This window comes from Malurus melanocephalus, unplaced genomic scaffold, assembly GCF_030028575.1.
Source record: "Malurus melanocephalus ecotype Western Australia unplaced genomic scaffold, MMel_1.1 scaffold_296, whole genome shotgun sequence".
Lineage (NCBI taxonomy): Eukaryota > Metazoa > Chordata > Aves > Passeriformes > Maluridae > Malurus > Malurus melanocephalus.
Window position 1 is genome coordinate 235725 of NW_026623528.1, and position 15698 is coordinate 251422.

The window sequence follows — 15698 nt, forward strand, 5'->3', positions numbered from 1 at the left end:
GGAGGTAAGAAGAGTGAGGGAATGAAAAGGAGCTTGATGGCTGAAARTTCTGTTAATCCATTGTGCTTCCAGCTTTCTCCTGTTATCTCTGGAAGCAGGATTGCTGTGAGGGATTGTGTCTTCTCCAGGTGCTAGAGCTGCCATGCTGCAGTCAGCAAATAGTTACACAAAACCTGACTGCTGTTCTATCTCAAGCATTGCTCTTCCATGTCCTGCAAGAAACTTGCTGTTTTCTGGCACCAGAGTCCTTGCACCTGAGACAAACCTGCAGATCACAAGTYCTGWGTGAAATTTGTATGCAAATTACTMAGTGCATRCTGWGTTTTCATGCYTCTGTGGTACTTTGAATGTAGTAAYTGCTAGGAATGGTCTTCTTTGGCTTTGAATTCTGTGTTCTAGGTTTGTCCTCCGCATCCTATGGGCAAAGCTGCTGAGAGGATTTTTGCTTTTATCATGCATGAAAGAAATAGCTCCCATTTCACTTGGCTGTGGTCCAAGTTACCTTGTTCTTATGGAAGAGCAAAGTTAGGGATGTGACATCCTCCACCACAGGTGGAGTACCATGTGCACAAACACCTGCATTCCCAGCTGATGGGGAAGGGCTTGCTCATGCACTATTTGCCAGAGGGGGAAGAATGGGCAAAAGTCTCATTAATTCTAAATCAGTTTAATGGGATTGAGTCCACAAAAATCAATGGTCTTAAGTACAGGGTTACCACAGAAAGTCAGTTGACTTCTGGTTGTGCCTGGTGCCTTTAAACAAWTTTTTTTCCTTCACTCTTGCTGRATTTCTCCTMATTGTAACCMTSAATATAYACCTGGATTTGTGGGTAACAGCAAYAYGTGTAAAACTTGCAGTCCTGAAATTACTTATTCCTATGGTTAATTGCTGGCTTAACTTGGTTGTATTTTATGACCCCTGTTAAGTCTTTATGAAACCAGACCCAAGTTTGCTGCATTTTAAAAGCTGAGAAAAATGGTAGTTAGCAATTGAAAATTGTTCACTTGTGCCTTATAAAAGGAGAGAGATAATCAAGTTCTGTGTGTATGTGTGTATTGCATCTCATGTTCTTGTTATTCATATTTCAGAGTGAGGGATTTCTCAGCCAATTTAACCTAAAATGTAGGGATTAGATTTGTGAGTGCCTCCAGGGGCATGAGAAACCTCCAAAGGGGAGGGTTCAGCTGAGTGACATGTGAAATACCAAAGAGGCAGCCTGGAGGGTGTCTCTACTGCCAAGTAGTAAACTTCAGAGAGAAAGGAAGAGGGAATGTAAGCAAACCTCAGGGAATGCTGAGCTCTGGGGCTGGCAATTAAAACAGAGATGAATGAACCATGCTATAAAGAAGTCCACGGGTTCTATACATCTGACCTCAAGAAACCTTTACTGAAGAAAGTGAATGCTTGGCCACATGCTGGAAAGAGAAACAGCAGCTCTGGAGTTTCTTTTTCTTGCCCACATGTCTGTCTTTGCCTCTCCTTTTTGTGCCTAACAGGCAGTCTGCTGGGACATCCTCAGTGTCTGATTATGGGCTACCTTTCCAGCCCCCTTCATGCTTAGAGTTCTGCTCTGCCTATGAAAATTTTGGCTGCTGTGACCAGGAGAGAGAAAACGGCATTGCAGCAAAATACTGGAACATCATGGATTACCTTGATTCACAGGGGCAGAAACTGTGGAACATACATCAAATACATCCCGTGTCAGGTAGGGAAGAAAAATAATATCTGTACCCTACACTCTGGGCTGGTTTRGGGGTCAGTTGTGGTTCTGATAGCTCTGTGCTGCTGTGCAGAGAGGTGTGGGAGCAGGGGAAAGGTGGGCTCACAGGGAAATGGCACCTAATCTTCAGCAGGCATTTTACAAACTGCTTTGTGTGAGCTGCATCCCTGGAATCTGGCAATATATAGTGATATTTGCTAGCAATACGGATTTATGAAAGTACTGCCCAGTGAGGATGAAGATTTTTTCATAACAAAGGAGAGAACTGCAGATCAGTATTTATGCTCTACTTGCAGCTACAAGATGCTGGATTACAAGTTCTACAGAATCAAATGATGTGGGAATTACAGGCAGAGTGTTTGGATCTCTGGACTGCATTGAGGATGTTTTTTGATTGTGTTCCTGCTCAGGATGCCCCAAACGGTGTGCTTGTGGAAGTAAGAATTTCACAGGCAGTGGTTTTGCACAGCTACTGCAAGCTCCCRAGGCTGCAGTCACAGTGTTTTCATCAGTGCTGTCCCTCCATTGCCCACCTGGCTCCTGGAAAGTGTGCAGGGACAAAAGACCAAAGGCACTTTCCTGCCTAAGCTCCCCTGCATCCTTGGAATTAGAGGGCAGAACCCACCTGCCCTTTTTCTGTTAGTCATGCCAAGCTGCACTCACTGCATCCAAAAGGAGGCCACCAAAATGATTAGAGGGATGGAGAACCTCTCCTATGAGGAAAGGTTGAGAGATTTGGGATTGTTCAGSCTGAAAAAGAGRAGGCYTTGGGGTAACATAATTGCAGCCTTCCAGTACCTGAAGGGAGCCTACAAGAAAGATGGAGAGAGACCATTTACAAGGGCATGTGACRGGACAAGGGAGAATGATTTAGATCAGATATTATGAAGAGGGTGGTGAGGCACTGGGACAGGCTGACCACAGAAGTTGTGGACATCCCATCTCTGGAAGTGTTCAAGGTCAGGGTAGATGGACCTCTGGGCATGTGGTCTAGTGGAAGGTGTCCCTGCCCATGGCAGGAGGGTTGGARCTAGTTGGTGSTCCTTTCCAAMCCAAGCCACTYTATGGTCCTATGATTCTTTCCACTTGCAGAACCTGCACATTCCAGGAACCCTGGTTCAGGTGTGTGACTGGCRTGCTGTGAAACTRCCMGARTCAGGTTGGCTCATGGTTACACAGCGAACMAAAGTGGATTGAAAAAGCTCAGGAACAAAGCTTCCAGGTTGTCTTCTCTCTCCATCTGCTACTCTTGTCTTCTAAAGAGCAGGAACAGCCCCTGATCTGTTATAGAATTAACATCTGCACTAGGAGGTTTGAACTGTAAGAGAAGAAGATGCTATACACTTATTTTATCTGTCTTGTGGCCCTGCCCCCTGCTAAGAAAAAACCTGATGTTTACTTATCTTTTTTTTTTTTTTTTTTTCCTTTTAAATTCTTTTTAAGAAATCTCCTTGAGCTTGAGGACCTAGCTGCAAATCATAACAGTGGGCAGCTGCTCTTTGGTGTGGATGGCTTTTTGTATCTRTTCATAGGGGATGGAGGGAAAGCTGGAGACCCCTTTAGAAAATTTGGGAATGCTCAGAACAAGTAAGTAGGAGGGCAGGCAAAAGCTTTGAGCTTTTTCACCAGATACAAAGTTTGGGAAGGAAACAATGTGCAACAAAAGAGTGAGAATGTTTCCTGAAAGTGCTTGTGCATCTGCAAGTCTGTCCAATGTAATATTACAAAATTAAAATTTGACATGCTGAAAACCAAGTTGTTTAGGAAAAAGAGTTTTCTGACTTAAGTGAGTTGCAAGACATACCAGCACTGGTTTATTTCTTTTAGACAGATAAATTTTCCTTTGAAAATAGGGAYGGAGAAGACTAGAATTTTTGTGTTTTCAGCTGGGGTTTCTTTTTCTGCCTTCTCTRTAGGAGCACTTTGTTGGGGAAAGTGTTGAGGATTGATGTGGATGGGAGAAGCCCTGATGGAAAGCCTTACCGCATTCCTCCTGATAATCCATTAGTGTTGGATCCCAAAGCCCACCTGGAGGTGTATGCCTATGGGGTCAGGAATATGTGGTGTTGTGCRGTGGACAGAGGGGACCCTGTCACGAAAAAGGGAAGAGGGAGGATATTCTGTGGGGATGTGGGGCAGAACAGGTTTGAGGAAATCGACCTCATTGTTAAAGGAGGAAACTACGGCTGGAGAGCAAAGGAGGGATTTGAATGCTACGACACAAAGCTTTGCCACAATTCCTCCTTGGGTATGGAAGAAGTTTCTTACAGAAGATTGCTTTATCATATATGTATATTTAGTGGACTACAACACYGTTTTTTCAGTGAAGCTAAATAATCCAGTGTTGTGTGTTAAATGGAGATTGTTTACCTCTTAAGAGCAGAAGTCCCTTCTCCCCAGCCCTCCTGTGTTGGTATGAAATGATGCTCTGCTTATGCAGGGAATTCCCTGYCACACACTGCACCTGACAGAGTGTTTGAATTCCAAGCCTGTGTCTTTTGTAGACAGATTTCCCCAGTAAAGTCAGGAAGACAATGGATTTCATTGCAGTAGAAAGTGATACTGTATTTTCTTCAGAAAATCTGAGCCATGACTGTGGTTAAGAAGTGGATCAGGCTGATGCTGAGACCCTGAAACAAACCCTGTGGCAGAGGCAGCATCTCCCAACAAGCAAGGGGCTGTTTTTCTCCATTAAGCAGTTATCCCTGCTAAAGTCTGTTTTTACAATAATAAGCACACTTATGTAATTTTTTCCCCTCCCAAGCTTTCAGATCTTGCTAAAAACATTAAATGTATTTCAAATCACTCTGTAAAATGGATACAGTAAAAATGTGTCTGTGCTGTTGTAGAGCTCTTGGACACCAGCAAAACGAAGAAAACAAGTTAGGTTTTCTTGAGACATTAAATCCAAAGCTAGTTACCTTGAGCTCTATAGCAAGGTGATGGGAATAGAACTTGGGTATTTTACTGCTTGAGATTTCTGCCTTTAGCAGCTTGCAATCCGCCAGGAAGTTGTGGCAGATTAACTGCGGCTGACCAAAACATAATCTTTTCAACTTAAAAAATACATGTATTTGTGAGCTTGTATAAACATCAAAAGCTTGAGCASAGTCTGTTTCTCAAACAATATCCCTGTAGTCTCTATAACACTCCTTAATGTGTCACAAAGACCTCATGCTTTGGAAGGTTTGTGTCCAGAGGAGGGTCAGTTCTAGAGGAGGACCAGGCACTTATTCTCTTGACTCTTAGGAATGTATTCCTGCATTTTCCGGTTCCCCTTGTCTGCCTTAGCCCGGGTGGGGCTGTGTCAGCCCTGCCCTGTTCTGTTTGCACTTTGCAGGAGCTCCCAGGGAGTGCAGAGCTCCTGTGGAGCATGAGTAGGCTCGGGAGCACAATCCTGATGCCTCCAGTTCCGGGAGTGACTCTGGTCTCCTCCTGAACCTTTCTCCTTTGCATTTTACCGCTGTTTATAGGATTCTTCCATTTCTGTCTCTCTGGGATAGCTGGTTTCTCCTCCAGGCACAGCCCCGGTCAGTCCATCCAGCATTCCCTGCTAGGAAGCGCGCTGGCATGGACAGCAAGCCACACAAACTCCGGCTTTCAAAACATTGCCAGGGCCACTGCCGTGTGCCTGATGGCGACTCAAACTTCCCGAGGAACCTGCCAGCCAGGAAAGCTGATGGCAGCTCTGCCGTTTGTCCCCACTTCAGCTTGCCTCTCTAGCAGTACTCTTGGAGACAGCAGGATGGCAGCAAATTCCTTCTATCCTGAGCAGAGTGAACTAGTAAGAAAGTAATTTGAAAATTAGAGAGGAGAGAGACAGAGGGAAAACAACTCCACACAACCCACCAAAACTCACCCCAAGCAATGCCAACAGCCCTGCTTTATTAATCCTTTCTTTAAAAATTGAAATGGTATGGAGGAARTACTTGGCTCTTGCCACTGTCTGAAGGAGAATGCGAATCACAAGAAAATGTGATGCCTTAGGCCATGCTTTGCTTTGCTTGCTGCTCTCAAGCATGCCAAATTGGAAGAACCTGTTTTTATTTGTCCTGTGGCAGTTCCCTTGGTGGGTAACAGAAAACCTCTCTTCCTGTCACTTAACGTGCAACATCTTTACCTCAGGAAAATGTGYTTGGGGTTTTTTTTTTGGTGCTTTTGTCCTGTGGGAAGCTGTTAGGGGACAGCAGGAAAGGAACACAGACACATTTCTTTGTAGTTATCGCTCCCTCCCTTTCTGTCTGTTCCTTTCCTTTGTCACCCTTCTAGCTGCAGCACCATGTTGTATCCAAAGAAAGTCCCAGTGAAGGTCATGTTCACCAGCTGCTTTTGGGACAGGGATTTTAGGGCTTGCCAGCCCTTTGTCAGGCTTTTGCATTCCACCTGTGTTGCACTGCAGGTGTCTGAAGTGCTTTCATGCCTCTTCCACCGGAGGCAAATGACAGCAAGGGATTTATGTGTCCCTATGGAATAAATAAACTTCCCTAACAATCTCTCGACGTCTGCTTTTGGCTTTCTGTTTTCCAAGGAGAGCTCCACCAGGGAAGTGTAAACACAAGCCTGTTCCAGTGAAAACAAAGAACAAGCGGATATCATTTGTTCCACGTGTGAGTAAGTTGTCAGACTTTGATTTTAATGAGAAGCAAAACATTTTCGTAAACTTACAGGCTTAAACTTTGCTGTGATTTGAAATCTTTGGCAGTCTTAAAAACTAAAGCACAGCATGCAGCGATCTTGAAGTTTGGTTATCACCTCTAATGTGTGCTTCTGCTGTCTGCTTGATGCCGTGCCTTTGCTTAACCCCAGCCTCTGATTTTATTTTTCCCTAAGTTTTACCAAGTAATAGTGTAAATAGGCATCACAAGGGAAYTGGTGACTTTGATTTAGGCATTGGATGAGGTCTGGGAAATTCTGAGTGCCTGTCCCTGGCTCTGAGACAAGCTCCTCGAATCAAATAATCCTTCCTCTCTACATCTGGGTGGAGTGAATCTTCCTTTTTCCTAGCTATCTTCTGTCTTCAAGTCCCATGCAGCTAGGGCAGGAGTTATATCTTAAGTAGAAACGGTGTTCAGCAAGTTGAGGTAATCTTGTCTACGCATTCCAGATATCAGTGTATTATGAAAATATTGTTAAGTTTGCTAGAGAAGTGTGCAAGGTTTCATCATATTCTGTCTGGAATTTCCTTAAATATAATATATATAGTTTTCCTTAAATACACATTCATAATTTCTGAGATTAATAATTTTATTTCCAAGAAAACCAAGTGTCTTTTGATGGAAGAAGAGAAKTTTATAGTGTGCGCTTTTTCTTTCATAATTTCAGCTGTTTTTTTCGACTGTAGCTCTAATAAGCGTTTCTATCAGTCATATCCCTGAATTAGCCTTTTGCCTCAAAGCAGGGATGCTGAACCATATTAATTACTTTCCTCAGAGACTGTCCTTGAGCTGCTAAATGAACCTTCAACAACCAAGCATCCAAAAAAATCTTCTGTCCCAAGAGTTTCTTCTAAGAAAGCAAGAAAGACCCCATTCACCAAAATAAAAGCATCAAGGGCAAAGCCAGCTCCATCTGGTAAAGGCAGACAGAGAATCAAAACTGAGGCTAAACCTCACAAGAGAAAGAAGGTTGCACACCACTCCAGAATCATACCAGCACCAAAAAAGAGCTCCCACCTAGCCAGAACCAAGAAGGTTCTTCCAAAGAAAGCAGCACTAGCTAAGGGAAAATTGGAGAAGAGGAGGAAGAAGCTGCTTTTGAAGCTCAGTGATGTCCCAGAAAAYGCAAGTCATGTATGAGATGGTGAAACAGAAGTGTTGAATAGTGACAAAATAAAAGAGAATTCAGCTGACTTGCTATGGGGTGCTCCCAGGCATGCCCTCATTAATGAAAGCATTAGCAATCTCTACATATGTTCTATTAAACATTAACAGTGCCAGCCTCCTAATATTGACTTTGCAAATCCTGCTGTGATGTCCTTTTCTGACATAAGTGGTTGTGAGAGTCTGTGGTGGACATTCACTGCTAAGATTTGGCTGTGTATGACTGTCTAATAAAATCAAGTGCCTCTAAATTTCAGGACCTTTATCTTTTATTGAAGAATATAGAATAGACATGTAAATTACCTCACTTTTTTTTTGTCCTTTAGCTGAACTGCAGTGAGAAGTGTATTTCAAGAATAGTTGTTTTYCAGACAATAAAATTAGATATGTTTTTTAAAAGGAGGGCCACTAAGATGCTCAGAAGGCTGAGCGCCTCTCCTCTGAAGACTGACTGAGACAATTGGGGCTGTTCAGACTGGAAAAGAGAAGGCTCCAGGGAGACCTTTCAGCAGCCTGCTAGTGCCTGAAAGGGGCCCCGAGGAACGCTGGAGAGGGAGCTCTAACAAGGGCAGGTGGTGACAGAACAAGGGGGAAGAGCTTCAGACTGACAGACAGGAGGTTTAGATTAAATATTAGGAAGAAATTCTTCATTGTAAGGGTGGTGAGGCACTGGCACAGGTTGCCCAGAGCAGATGTGGATGCCCCAYTCCTTGCAGTGTTCAAGGCCAGGTTGGATGGGGCTCTGAGCAGCCTGGGATAGTGGAAGGTGTCCCTGTCCATGGCACAGGGTTGGTATGTGATCGTTTTTAAAGCCCCTTCCAGCCCACGTAATTCTATGAATATTTTTTCAAGGTACAGATCACCTGCACGTTCTATAGGATCCGGTAAGGGCTGGGAATGTTCAGCAAATCTGAAACACAGAACCAAAGCACCAGAAACCCCCGCTAAAGGTGAGCCATGGGCCGGAACCATCCTGTGGCTCAGACTCCGCGCGGTGGAAGCGGGGCCGTAACACCACTCGATGTTCAGATCCAGGGAAATAATTTATTCGGGAAGCAGAGCCGAGGCCGCTGAGCCCGTGACGGAGCTCGGCAGCCCCGACGCCACGGGTATCTCCCACCTCCGCCCTCTGGAGGCGCCGTGCCGGGATGAAAAAGCAGCGACCCCCGCCGCCCGCTCTCCCCAAAACCCCCCGGCGCGGTCGGATGAAGAAACCACAATGAAAAAAGCAGGAAAAATCCCGGCAGGCCCCAGCGAGGATCGAACTCGCGACCCCTGGTTTACAAGACCAGTGCTCTAACCACTGAGCTATGGAGCCACCTATCAGTTCCAGCCCTGCCGACAGCTGCTGGCCCTCAGCATGGCCGCCTCCCCGGCGCGWCCCGGCGGGTCCCTGTCCTGCTSCCGGGGCTGTGYCCCCTCTGTGGGCGCTGCACCCCCTCTGTGGGCGCTGCACCTGCGGCACCCCGCGGCTCAGCTGGGCCTCTGGAGCTTCCCGCCTCCCTCCCGGGAAAAGCTGCCCTTGGCGGGGTAGGGAACGCAGCTCCGGGCCCACCCTCGCCTGAGGGGACGGGGGGTCCTTCCCGATTCCATGAGGGGACGGGCGCCACTGCGGCGGAGTGAGGGGGGAGCGCCTGGGAGAGAAAAGTTTCGGTGGCGTGCGGGGAGATGGCTCCCAGGAGGRATTCCTGATTCTTCCAGCCATCCAGCAGAACCCCCGCGTGCTGCGAGGGAGGGAGCAGTCGCTGCCTGGGTCCAGGTTTTGGGAGGTAAGGCTGCGCAACACTTGGTTTGTGCAGGCTGGGGAGAGAGTCAGTACAAGTAGATGATGATCAGCTCAGTGTTGTTATTCTCCTCAGGTTTCGTGAAATCACTGTTGCACAAAAACTGGTTTAACTCACACAGATAARCCACAGTCTCGTTTGACTGGAGTATGAACCCAACAGCCAGACAGGCAGTGTGGGGCCTTTATTTCTTKATTTTTACTGAGCAAGGAAGTTTGAAAGCATTTGAGGATTTTTCTCCTTTTCTTTGCATGAAAGAACCAGTCTRTCCATGGTGCATGAAAGCTTAGGTGAAGGTGAGAAGGTGAGCTGTGAAGAGGAAATGGAGAGACACTGCTGTGCAGTAATAAATCCAAGCAGTTCTGCTGTACACCAGAATCACATTCTAGAAAAGCAGATGTGATTTGCTGGGTGCGAGCCTCAAGATGCATGTGACCAAAAGTAAAGCTCCTTGAAATGAGAATAGACAGAAAAAGCTGCATTAAGAAACTAAAGACGTTTCATCCATCCCACACTCCACAAATCATGAACTAGGTCAACTTCCTTTTTTTTTTCCCCTTTAGTTTTATTTCACCTTCTCTTTAAATGGATATGATCTCTGTGGACAAACTAGATCAGTTCTGGTGAACTCTGTCTTGTTGTTTATGTAAGACACTAAAATTACTTTGAAATATCTGCTCTTGACCTCTAATGTGGCAGCTGATAAATTCGTGAAGTTTCACATTTCTWTGGATGCTTTTTTTCCCTTTCCTTTGAAGATAGTGACCCTTTAGAGGGAGTATAGCTCTTCCAAAGAGAGCTAAAATGTCTGTGGTGAGTGTTCTGCTAATGCCTCAGGGAGCTGAAGTATAAGCATAGCTTGTTTTRTAACCTTCAAGTAGGCAGGAGCAGAATTGTCTTACACTTTTCATGCTGTAAGACAAGACTTCCTTCATCAGCCTAGCACMGCCGAGCAGCAGGGTAAGATGTATTCTGAGAACAGAACAGCGTTGAAATAAGTTTTCTGTGATAACATGGCTCCCTGCCACTATTGGGCTTTTAAACTGAGGTGCAAATCTGTAACTGTTGTGACTGCCCYGCTTCCAGATGCCTTTTGCTGCCTGCTGAGAGCTCCCTGCAAGGTGGGCTGCACTTCAAGGTCTGTGTCGCAGARTGTTTGTCAGTCACACAGCCTGGGTGGGAGTCAGGAGATGTGATGGTGGTACCACGCTATCAGCAAGCCCCCTGACTTCTCTTTGTAATGAAAATGAGGAAATGAGACACTTCTGGGATGTAATTCATCTCACCTGAAGGTAAAACCTCTACAAAAAGTCTTTGGAGTCACAGACTGTTTCTCAGCTGGCTGTGAAGGAAGTCGATGCAGCCTTCACAGCAGCTTCCCCAGCTTCTGTTAAAAATGGTAATTGTTAGTGGAAATATCACAGCAGGTTATTTCTTCTGATTTTTTTWARTCTAGTTCTAGCTCATGTTTTGTTTCCAATATGTCAGAGACAAGTGGATCGTTTCTTTGTAACATGAAAAACAAGGATTTTTACAAGGACTGGTTGGGTCAAAACTGCAGAACCACTTCYGAAGAAGATTCTGTGATTCTTTCTGCAGCTAGACCCACGCAGATGTGAGAATGTAGCATGTAGGCAATAAAATGCCTGTCTAGGCTGCCGTTCATAGCTGTTGAAAGCCACTAGGTGGAACCTAAGGACTGCATCAGAAGATTACAGAAATAYTTTTAACAGACTTCAAATGCTGAAGAGTGAATTTTAACCACACAGGCTTTTAAGAAAGATCTGTAGGACGATTGACCTTTAAAGGTGTGCCAGACATCTAAAGATGCACGTTTATGCTCTCTAAAATTTATTCTCTAGGCCTAGACCAAGCATCAAGCTAGAAAATAGGGTGGTTAGTGTAAGAATAGGTGTAGTCTTGCTCAGTCTGGACCAAGGCTTTATTAAAACACGATTTATTTATTCCTGATTAGCTCCCTGACTGTCGCCAACAGCCCCACAGGACAAGTCTGTGTTTAACCACGTGTAAAGCTGGTGTCAGCCCACAGATGTCACCTGTGCTGCTGTGAGTTTATGTCCATYTTGTTAAACACAGTGAGCTAATCTCATGCATATTCCATGACCTTATTGYCATATCTTGCATTCAGATGCTAACAGGAGAAACCAAAGAAATGACTCTTCAGACAGCTGGTCTGTAAATTATCCCTGGAAATTCTCTTAGGTTGCTGTATTCACTTTTCCAAACTCCTTTGCCTGGCTTGCCACCCTATTCCCTGCTGGATTCATTTTCACCGGTGTTCCGTGGGATTTGGTTCTTTGTTGCACAAAGCAATTTTGGGCTGCAATAGTATGAAATAAATGTCAGCAAATGTTTCCTCTGCAGACACTGTGTGTCTCCTAACAGGTTGTCAGGCTCTCCCATCTTTGTCCTCCACACATCTGCCTCTCTGTGTCCCAGGGGAAGCTTGGTGCACCTGGGATTATCTCAGCACAGGTRCAGATCAGCAAAACTGGCACACTTGCCTTTCCTTGTTGACCTCTAGGAGAAAGGAATTGCAGCACAGCTTTGGTTTTCTTGTGAAATGGGATGTTCTGTAGGTTTTAATTGTTTGACAGGTTCAGCACTGTTGGTTTTCTTTCTTAAAGAAATTGTAGTAACCTAAAGGTGTCTGATTTTAGTGTAATTAATTTTAATTGGCAAGTGCTGGTGGATTACTTTGTCTTGTGCAAATGCAMGGGTTTTTATTTTGAGTAAAATTTTGAGTTGTCAAAATCAGGGGAACACTGCTTGCTGATTTCGGGTGGCTTTTGGAGGCAGTCCTTGGGATATTTTAGGCATGTAATGATCTCAACATTTGTTTGAGGCCTGCCTTCTCTTCTGAATGTGGAGCTTTCCAGGCTTTACTGAGATATCTGTCTGAGATTTCTCATGTCTCAGAAATRTCCAGTGGTTTTGCAGTTTTGACCCAATCAATGCTTGTGAAAATCATTGCTCTTCACATTCCATGGGAATGATCCACTTGTCTGAAACATTGAATACAAAACATGAGCTAGAACTAGATAAAAAAAAATCAGAAGAAATAACTTTCTGTGAATTTCCACTAAACAAGTACCATTTTTAACAGAAGCTGGGGAAATTGCTGTGAAGGCTCTTTCCAGGATTTAGCTTGTGCACTGCATGCATCCCTACTCCAAAGTATCACAGTGGATCCTGGTGTGCACCCTTCCTCTTCCCTGAAACTCTGCTTTCCATGGGAAAGAAGTTCAAACATGCAACAGATGTGGTGCCCTCTCAAAATTAGTTTCGTAGTTTTGATACTTTTCTTTTGGACAAACAATCATTATCACATGCAAAATAACCTTGCCTTTTAAACTGCATTTTTGTGCAGCTTTGAAAAGGAGGCAGGGATTGATGTTTCTGTGAAAATTCAGTTCTTTTTGTTCCTCAGAAAGGTGACAGAGCACACAGGAGAAATATAAAGACATTCAGAATCCATGCATCTATATTTGCTCGTAGGCCCACTCATGAAATRGGTATTGTGGTTCTCATTGCTCATATTTGAGCATCAGTATTTTCTGTGGAGAAGCATAACTATTCCYGAGTCTTATTCCAGAGTAACACTTCTGTCTTTGCCTCATTGTACTCTTCTGTTGTGTTTTTTCTTAATGCAAGGGATCCAAGCAGCAGAGATGTTGTCCTCAAATGCTTTATGATTTGCTCTTCCTGAAACTAGAAAGGAGTAATCGAATTTTCTTTGCTTCAGGGTTATTGCTCTGATCCAGACTAGATTTGAAGCTAGTTATTATAGTAGCTTCACACACCRTATTGTCCCAAATGTCTCTCTGGAGATCTCTGCTCAGTTGTTGGTTTCCAAAAAGTGCAGGAATGTAAGGACCATCTCTGAGGCTGTAAATCTCAGAGCCGTCTGAAGTGGGCAGGTTTGAAGGTTATGTGGGAGAGGGGGTGGCAACCAGTGTGGTTACATGAACCCCCTTTCCAAAGAAAACCAGGCTAAAAATGTACTGATCCCATTTCCCAAGGAAGATTTTAAGATTTTTTTGGAAAACAGATGATTCAGGAACGTGTGAGGCAGAGGAACCAGGAGATGCAGTGTTCCCATTCTTACCTCCAGTGTGGACTTCTGCTACTTAACTCTGTGCCCTGTTCCCGTAGTGCCCAGTGCTTCCCTCACAGCCTCCCAAAGGGATGGTAACATGTTTGCTGGTAGCATAAATGCAAAGTTTTATTATTATCAGTGTAAAAACAGACTTGGGATATTTCAAGTGGGCTGTAATGGAATAAAAATGTAGCAACAGGATGCCTCAAAATAAAACTTTTTGGGATGGTTTCTTCCAAGGAGCTGTAAAGCTATAGGTACTAAACTCCTTTTGCAGCTCAGTGGGCGGTAGGAAAATGGGAATGTCTCCCAGCATGGTCAGCACWGCTGTGGATGGGAAGCTGTTGTCTCAGCCATGGCCTTTTTGCAAGGGTTTGGATATTTGGCTCCATGGAGGATGCAGCCACCCAAGTGCGACACAAATGTGTGGGTCTGCTCTGGGTTTCAGTTACTGGGAAAGGCAAAATAAAAGTCCTGTCACAACTATTCGGCACCTTCCTCAAGTGTTCACATTCCCTTTCCTGTGAAACACATCTGAGTCCCACAGGCAGACAAACCCTATGCTAATCATGGAACAAATTGGTTTTTGTTCTGGAGCTCTCTTAAGGTAGATGGAGGACATATATAATAAATACTACATAAACTGTGAAAAGCCAGCACATGGCTTAAGTGCTGGCTATGATAACTGGAGCTGGGTGATTTGTGTTTTTGACACATGGAAAAAGCAAATGAACTGAAAATATGGTTTTGTTCCCAGCTGTGTTTCTGATTTTGCCATATGTTTGTTGCTAGAGATGTCTGTGGGTAAGAATCGCACAAGTGTCTGTTTGTTATTCTCCTGTGCAGTTCAGAATATCCTGCCCCATTTCCTCAAGTGCCTGGGAAGAGCCATGCTGTGAGCTCCCGGTGTTTGGAGAGCTGCCCTCACCACCCTGGGATGGGCAGCCAGAGAAATGACTGCTCCCAGGTGTTTGATCCCCCTGGACACTAAAGGGGAATGGGAATTTACAGCTTCCCTTCTCTGTGTTTAGGGTTAAGCTGGATGGAGGTGCAGGCCCTGTCTCCATACACGCCTGTCAGTGGGTTTATGAGTGAGATGTGTTGCTCAGCAGCTCTGCTCTTCCCTCCCAGGACAACAAATTCATCTTCCTGCTTACTAGGCTGGACTAACACGTGCCACAGAACAAATTGCATAGAAAAACGTGATCCTGCTCCCAGCCTTATCATAGCAATTGGTGGAAAGCCCTCCTCCCAAAGCTGCTGCTGTGAAGCTTTTCTGAACCACATTTAGAAAGGTTTTGAAGGGCAACTTTTAAGTGGTCAGCTCCTATTCTGGCGCTGTTTCCATTAGCCTGCCCACTGAGCATGGAAAATCTCAGCTCCCTGAGTGTTATGTTTCAGCACATGCTTTGACTGACCAAGTATTGTCAGGCTTTTGAAGTGGTAACTGAGTGTTTCCAAGTCCCTTCTTTGCTTCTGAGGGACCAAACTGTCTGCAGACCCTTCAGCATCATTTCTTCTGAGTAACCTTGGAYCCACAGTTCAGCTTTGTGATCGGGTTTGTGTCTCTTTTGCCATTTTTCCTGGTTTTGATTGGTTTGGAAATCCTGAGGGTACAGTCTTCCTGAGGATGCTGTCTGTTTTCTTTCACTTCCCCAAACATAATGCATCACGCAGCGGTGAAAATGAATGGGAAGAGAATGAACAAAAATGTTCTGAATCTTGAGGATTTGGATTAAGCTTTGTGTAAAGATTTGAGGTTTGCCTCTGTTCAATTAGCTCTGCATAGTAGGGCACTTCTGTCTATCACTGAGGTCCCAGCTAGCCAGTGCAGACTCAGGCAGGTGACACTACATCCTTCAGACATTGGCATCCAGTCTGTAATCTAATGGCTTTGACAAATCCCCTGAAGCACAATTGCCAAGCTGACTCCATGACCTAATGTGTCCAAAAGTGTTAAAAACAGCGCTGGGAATCTCAGAGGGGACTGATGTGATTAGATCACATCTGCATGGGGGGATAAATTGTTCTTGAGTTTAATTCACATATCGGAACGTTGGACTGCTGGAATCAAACTCCAGGGGGAGCCTCGCTCGAGGGCATCGATATCAGCAGCTGCTCCTCATACCTGATAGGTCTCTTTCAAGGCTTATACACGCCTGATAATGCTTCTCCTGACTAAACTTAATTGAAGGATGCCTCAACCTACCATATGGTAAAGAAGGGAACTTAAGCATCTTAATTCAYTTAGGTG

At 44.8% G+C, this 15698-nt stretch overlaps 1 protein-coding gene and 1 non-coding gene across 2 annotated transcripts; one reads left to right on the forward strand and one right to left on the reverse strand.

Moving 5' to 3' along the window:
• The first annotated feature begins 1325 nt into the window (after positions 1-1325).
• On the forward strand, positions 1326-7516 carry HHIPL2 (HHIP like 2). The gene is given in 8 exon segments (XM_057376935.1): positions 1326-1521; positions 1524-1706; positions 2132-2144; positions 3165-3308; positions 3638-3969; positions 5225-5414; positions 6250-6332; positions 7152-7516. Coding segments are annotated over 8 exon segments (1506 nt in total).
• Positions 7517-8785: 1269 nt separating this feature from the next.
• Positions 8786-8858, reverse strand: TRNAT-UGU (transfer RNA threonine (anticodon UGU)). Its single transcript has one exon. It is a non-coding gene; the product is annotated as a tRNA-Thr (tRNA).
• Between the last annotated feature and the right edge of the window lie 6840 nt (positions 8859-15698).